Raw genomic sequence first — 6,930 nt, forward strand, 5'->3', positions numbered from 1 at the left:
AATGTTCTCCTGTATCAGGAATGTTCTCCTGTGTCTGGAATGTTCTCCTGTATCAGGAATGTTCTCCTGTGTCGGGAATGTTCTCCTGTGTCGGGAATGTTCTCCTGTGTCTGGAATGTTCTCCTGTATCTGGAATGTTCTCCTGTTTCAGGAATGTTTCTGGGTTCTCCAATATGGACAATAGTGTCTTCAGTGTCTTCCTCTCCATCAACTGTTCCGGATGGTCCTGTTTGTAGCCAATGATGCAGCCGGCCTTCTTAGATTCGGGAGATAAGCCCCTCCCACAGGGCTATCGACTTTACCAGCTCTTAGTTTAAAGGGTCCGGATCTCCCTACATGGTTGGAGATCTGTTTAAGCTGGTGTTGAGGAAACTCGCCTGTCTGTCTCACTGCCGTCCCTCCTGTCTGTCTCACTGCCGTCCCTCCTGTCTGTCTCACTGCTTCCACTGACGACTTCACTCGACCGGGACCCTCTCGCGTCAGTTAAATGCAGCTTTCCTCTAAAGGACCTTCAGGCTCTTGAGGTGCCAGGTTAGGTATCGCTTTGTATTAGTCCTGGTGGATTACGCAACACGATATCCGGAGGCAGTGCCGTTGCGCAACATTTCTGCAAAGAGTGTCGCTCGGGCGCTGTTTCAGGTCATCTCCCAAGTCGGAATCCCGAAAGAGATTCTGACTGACCAGGGCACCCAGTTCATGTCAAGAACACTGAGAGAACTTTACGGGTTACTGGGCATCAAGTCTATTCAGACCAGTGTGTACCACCCACAGACAGAAGGTCTGGTGGAGCGTCTGAATAAGACTTTAAAGTCCATGATCCGTACATTTATTAGCGAAGATGAACGTAATTGGGATAAATGGCTTGACTCTGTTGTTTGCAGTTCCACAGGCCTCCGCGGGATTTTCTCCCTTTGAACTGTTGTTTGTCAGGACTCCGCGGGGGGTGCTCGAGCAAAGCTCCACACGCTGGGTCGGCCCTCACACGAGAATTTGCTCCAGGCCCACAACGGCTGTACAACAGAGGGGCCAGGCTGAGACAATTCACGCTGGGAGAGAAGGTACTTGTATTGCTTCCTTCTTCCAGCTCCAAACTCCTCGCCAAGTGGCAAGGGCCCTTTGTGGTCACACGGCGAGTGGGGGATGTCGACTGTGAGGTGGTGCGTTCTGATAGGTGCAGAGCTACACAGCTCTACCACCTCAACATTCTGAAAGCATGGAGGGAGGCGGAGTCGGTTTCTCTGGTGTCTGCGGTATCTGAGAGAGAGGAGCTGAGGCCTGAGGTCCCAAAATCCACCAATCCGGCCTCGCTCCTTTGTGATGACCATCTCTCCGGGACCCAGAGAACAGGCGGTATCTGAGAGAGAGGAGCTGGGGCCTGAGGTCCCAAAATCCACCAATCCGGCCTCGCTCCTTTGTGATGACCATCTCTCCGGGACCCAGAGAACAGACATTGCCCAGTTGCAAGAGCGGTTTGCTGACGTGTTCTCTCTCCTGACAGGACGTATTAACCTCATAGCGATTGAGACTCCTCCGGGCGTGACGGTGCGGTCACGACCCTACAGGTTACGGTAGCTGAGGTATGGTATCTGGGGTACCACTTGGGCAGTGGGCAGGTGCACCCTCAGGTGGACAAAACAATCGCTATTGCAGCCTGCCCAAGACTAACAAAGGAGTGAGGCCATTTCTGGGGCTGGCAGGTTACTACAGGCGGTTCAACTCAAACTTTGCAGAGCTGACCAGCCCCTTGACTGACTTGACTCGGAAAGGTGCCTCAGATCCAGTCCAGTGGACGGAGCAGTGCCAGTTGGTGTTTGAGAAGGTAAAACAAGCTCTCTGCGAGGAGCCATTCCTTCATACACCTAACTTCTCTCTCCCTTTTACTGTGCAGACTGGCACATCGAACAGAGGGCTGGGGGCCGTTTTCTCCCAGCAGGTACAGGGGGGGGGGGTTCTGTACCCCTTCACTTCCTCTCTTTGGAGCCTGTGCGGATGGAAGTAAAAGATGACATCAACCTTGCCGTGTCTGATGCTCACTTGCAAGATGGAGAAACAATTAAGACAGCTCCTTGAGTCCAACTCAAAAGGTCTGTAGTAACACTCGCAGAAGTGCAAATTGGTCGGGAAGCTGACTAGTCCTATGGACAAGATTCTGAAAGGGAAGATTTGTTTTCCTCTGATGCCCCTCCTTATGATGTGGTGCAGCACTTAAAACAACTCAAAGCAGATGTTGATGAAAATATAAAGAGATCAAGACTCAGACAGCAGAGGAGCTATAACAAAAATTGCTGACCTCTTGATTTCAGTCGCCCCCTGGTGGTCAGGAGAGAGAATGCAGCTTTAATACATGAAGCATAGACTTCTATACAACCAGAGGAGTCGCCCCCTGGTGGTCCGAGAGAAAATGCAGCTTTAACACATGAAGCATAGACTTCTATACAACCAGAGGAGTCACCCCCTGGTGGTCCGAGAGAAAATGCAGCTTTAATACATGAAGCATAGACTTCTATACAACCAGAGGAGTCGCCCCCTGGTGGTCCGAGAGAAAATGCAGCTTCTATACATGAAGCATAGACTTCTATACAATCAGAGGAGTCGCCCCCTGGTGGTCAGTAGAGAGAATGCAGCTTTAATACATGAAGCATAGACTTCTATACAACCAGAGGAGTCGCCCCCTGGTGGTCAGGAGAGAGAATGCAGAATGTGACACTTATTTTTAGATTAAGTTATTAAGACAGGATCATTTTGTTGAATTGCTTTAAAGAATGCCATCTCCGTAGCCATTCAGGGTGGAGCAGGTTCACAGAGTGAAGACACACACAGGAAACCTCTTTTTTTAAAGGTTTATTACAAAACGCAAGACAAAACATGTCAACTGGGTTTTTATTCTATTGGCAAACACGACACAATGACGAACAACCTTCTATCTGCAGGTGGAGCTGGAACCAGCAACTGAAGAGGAACCAAACCAGCGTGGACAAAATGAAGAGAACGGCAGCTTTAAGGAACCAAGAGAACAAAAACCAGGAGGAAGAGGAAAAGGGAGGAGCAGGAGGAAGAGGAGAAAGAGAAAGGGGAGGAGGACTTCTTCCGAGTATTTCTACGACAGTCTGCTGCCGACACACACTTATAAATAGCTCACCATTAAATTAAGTCAAATCCAATTCACACAGTAAAATGTTTTTCACAAACTCAAAGTGTCTTGAGGGGTGGGGGGTGGGGTGTCCTGTCAGGGAGGAAGACCTGGTCCCGGTTTGGTCCAAGACGTCCGTTAGAGTCTTTAAATAACTTCTTAGACGTTTGGATTCTTTTGTTGCTTCAGAAAGAGTTTTAACTTTACAGGATTCTTTTTAAAAGGAGGCTTTAACTTTGAAAATCTGGACGTCTGCTGGAGTCTGCCCGAAGACGATGTTGCTACGGTAACGAGGGCAACTAGACACACTTTCTTTTTTCTTGAGTCACATTTAAATATTTATATATTACATCGTTCCAAATTCATAAATAAGAAGTGCAGTTTACCCTCCAACATCGCCAAGAAACTACAAAGATGGCCGACTAGCTGCAGGTTGTTCATGCAAACGTCGACTCGACCAATCAGCTCTCTGCAAGCTATGAACAACCAATCAGAGCGCTGCAAGAACCAGCCAATCACAATCACTCTGGGAGCAAAGAACAGAAACAGCTAGATGAGCCATCAGAGCTGAACCCGATCAGACTTGAACTAGATCAGAACTGAACCAGGTCAGACCAGAACCGGATCAGACCCAGATCAAACCAGAACTAGATCAGACCTGGACCCGTTTTCAGCTGAATCCACAGCTTTGATTTTTGTTATGAATCTGTTGTACGGAGAATCAGTTTCCCATAATGCACTGCGTGCTGTGCTATAATGGTAAGAAGCAGTGCCGATGTCAGTCGTTCCCAGCTCTCTCCCCAGGTGGCTGACGGGAAATGGTGTGTAGAGGGGGCAGAGTGAAAGCGAACAGCGACTCTGTGCAACCTGACAGACAGGTGGAGGAGAGGCAGGGCTTGGGTGGGAGGAGGGGCAGGGCATGGGGAACATCCTTAAGAGCTAACGGCCAGGTATGACCATATATAGAGATGCCCCGCCTCCTGCGGCTATCTACACCAGAGAAGAATCAACCAGATCCAGTTCACAAAACCTGGACAAACAAACTGCCACGGGCCGCCCAGAATCTATCCCCAACTGGTCCAGAACTGGTGGAGAACTGGTCCAGAACGATTTTAAATTATAACTTTTCCAGCACTGGCCCCAAACCAGTCCAGAACCAGTCAGTGCTGATTCAGAACCGACCCAGAACAGGTCAAAAAACTGGTCCGAACCCAGTCCAGAGCCGGGTGACGTCACTCGGAGTCGGACTCCAGCGGAGCGGTCTCGTCTAGGACAACCCTCTTCCGGCGCTTGGCGGCGGCGGCCCGGCCCCGTTGCTCCTCCTCCAAGTGGGCCTTCTTGTGGCGGGAGAAGCTGGATGAGTGCATGAAGGTCTTGTTGCAGGCCGCACAGGTGTAGGTCTTGGTCTTAGCGGGGAGTGCAGTCTTGACGTGAAGCTGCTTCTGGTAGTGGTGCTGCTGCAGCTTCCCCCTCCCGCCGACGTCCCGGTGGGTCTGCTGGTGCCGAGCCAAACTGGAGGCGTGGCTAAACCGCTTCCCGCATTGGCTGCACCCGTGGCGGCCTCCTCCTCCAGCTCCTCCTCTTCCGGCTCCACCTCCTCGTTCCTCCTCAGAGGTGGTGGATCCCCGCTTGCCGACCCGGCCTGCCCGGCGGCGGCGGTTTTTCTTGCAGAGGGTATAAAAGTTGGGCTTGTCGCGTGAGCAGAGCTTGAGGCGGATCTTGAGGTCTGATGAGGTCTCGCCGAGGTTCTCCTTGCCAGGCGTATAGTTGTCCAGCAGCTCCTTGACGTGGGTCACCTGATGCTTGGACAGCTGCGTGGACGTCCTGAAGCTCATGTCGCACTGCGGGCAGGCGTAGAACTTATCGCCCACCTGACTCTCCATGACGGCCGCTGCCACCACGTGCTGCTGCCTCTGCTGCTGCCGCTTGGGCTTCTTGTTCTTGCCACCGGCCTTCAGCGAGTGGCGCAGGGCGGCCATGTTGTGGCCTATGGCAACTTCCTTGGGAAGGCCCTTCCCTTTCTTGTGGATGAGGCGGTGACGCGACAGGCTGGAGCTGTGGTTGAACTCCTTCCCACAGATGTTGCAGGGGTGGATCCGCCGCTTCCCGTGCAGCCGCAGGTGACTCCCCAACATCCTGCGGGGACACAAACACACCGGAACCAATGAAGAACATCAAGAGAAACGGAACCAATGAAGGACATCAAGAGAAACAGAACCAATGAAGGACATCAAGAGAAACAGAACCAATGAAGGACATCAAGAGAAACAGAACCAATGGAGGACATCAAGAGAAACAGAACCAATGAAGGACATCAAGAGAAACGGAACCAATGGAGGACATCAAGAGAAACAGAACCAATGAAGGACATCAAGAGAAACGGAACCAATGAAGGACATCAAGAGAAACAGAACCAATGGAGGACATCAAGAGAAACGGAACCAATGAAGGACATCAAGAGAAACAGAAACAATGAAGGACATCAAGAGAAACAGAACCAATGAAGGACATCAAGAGAAACGGAACCAATGGAGGACATCAAGAGAAACGGAACCAATGAAGGACATCAAGAGAAACGGAACCAATGGAGGACATCAAGAGAAACAGAACCAATGGAGGACATCAAGAGAAACGGAACCAATGAAGGACATCAAGAGAAACAGAACCAATGAAGGACATCAAGAGAAACGGAACCAATGGAGGACATCAAGAGAAACGGAACCAATGAAGGACATCAAGAGAAACAGAACCAATGAAGGACATCAAGAGAAATGGAACCAATGAAGGACATCAAGAGAAACGGAACCAATGGAGGACATCAAGAGAAACGGAACCAATGAAGGACATCAAGAGAAACGGAACCAATGGAGGACATCAAGAGAAACAGAACCAATGAAGGACATCAAGAGAAACGGAACCAATGAAGGACATCAAGAGAAACAGAACCAATGAAGGACATCAAGAGAAACAGAACCAATGAAGGACATCAAGAGAAACGGAACCAATGAAGGACATCAAGAGAAACAGAACCAATGAAGGACATCAAGAGAAACAGAAACAATGAAGGACATCAAGAGAAACAGAACCAATGAAGGACATCAAGAGAAACGGAACCAATGGAGGACATCAAGAGAAACAGAACCAATGAAGGACATCAAGAGAAACGGAACCAATGGAGGACATCAAGAGAAACAGAACCAATGAAGGACATCAAGAGAAACAGAACCAATGGAGGACATCAAGAGAAACAGAACCAATGAAGGACATGAAATGCTTCTGCACAACCAGAGGAGTTGCTCCCTGGTGGTCAGGAGAGAGAGAGTGTGATAATAACAGTAGATTATGGATGAATATCGTATAATAACAGTAGATTATGGATATGATGGTTACCTGCTGCCCTTAAAGCTCATGCCGCAGTGGGGGCAGGTGTACCGGGCCTCCTGATGCGCCGGCTCCAGCGCCCTCTTGGCAGGCGGCGCCTGCCCGGCGGCCCTGCCGCTGTGCGTCTGCTGGTGGCGGTACAGGCTGGAGGCGTGGCTGTAGCTCTTCCCGCAGTAGCTGCAGCGGTACTGACGCTCGTCAGGTTCGAAGTCGGCCAGGTCCGAGTCCGCCTCGCCGTCTGGCTGGCTGCTGCCCGCCTCCTCCTCCGGCAACTCCTGCTCCTCCTCCGTGTCCTCCTCCTCATCCTCGTCGGAGTCAGTCTTGATCTCCACGCTCTGCTCCGTCACCTCGCAGGGGAACACCTCCTCGTAGGGGGCGAAGAAGGCCTCGTCCGCCTCCACCTTCAGCTGCTCGGCCGT

General features: G+C 50.9%; 1 protein-coding gene and 1 long non-coding RNA gene across 5 annotated transcripts in view; one reads left to right on the forward strand and one right to left on the reverse strand.

Annotated features, from left to right (window-relative positions):
- Positions 1 to 224: 224 nt before the first annotated feature.
- Positions 225 to 3,161, forward strand: LOC117743909. 3 transcript variants are annotated; one of them, XR_004611142.1, is made up of 4 exons: positions 225 to 531; positions 882 to 1,058; positions 1,499 to 2,084; positions 2,931 to 3,161. It is a non-coding gene; the product is annotated as an uncharacterized LOC117743909 (long non-coding RNA). The 3 variants fall into 3 exon arrangements; XR_004611143.1 differs by having other exon boundaries at positions 225 to 524; XR_004611141.1 differs by lacking the exon at positions 225 to 531 and having other exon boundaries at positions 826 to 1,058.
- LOC117743908 (zinc finger protein 135) overlaps positions 2,827 to 6,930 on the reverse strand; it is a 9,801-nt gene continuing 5,697 nt past the window's right edge. For both annotated transcript variants that reach the window (XM_034551872.1, XM_034551871.1), the window contains exons 2-3: positions 6,521 to 6,930; positions 2,827 to 5,266 (exon numbers count right to left, since the gene is read on the reverse strand). The exon at positions 6,521 to 6,930 is cut by the window's right edge and continues 228 nt beyond it. In XM_034551872.1, the coding sequence (XP_034407763.1) occupies positions 4,363 to 5,266; positions 6,521 to 6,930 (1,314 nt within the window). In that variant the 3' untranslated portion in view covers positions 2,827 to 4,362. The remainder of the gene's footprint in view (positions 5,267 to 6,520) is intronic.

Source organism: Cyclopterus lumpus, chromosome 15 (assembly GCF_009769545.1).
Source record: "Cyclopterus lumpus isolate fCycLum1 chromosome 15, fCycLum1.pri, whole genome shotgun sequence".
NCBI classification, from domain to species: domain Eukaryota; kingdom Metazoa; phylum Chordata; class Actinopteri; order Perciformes; family Cyclopteridae; genus Cyclopterus; species Cyclopterus lumpus.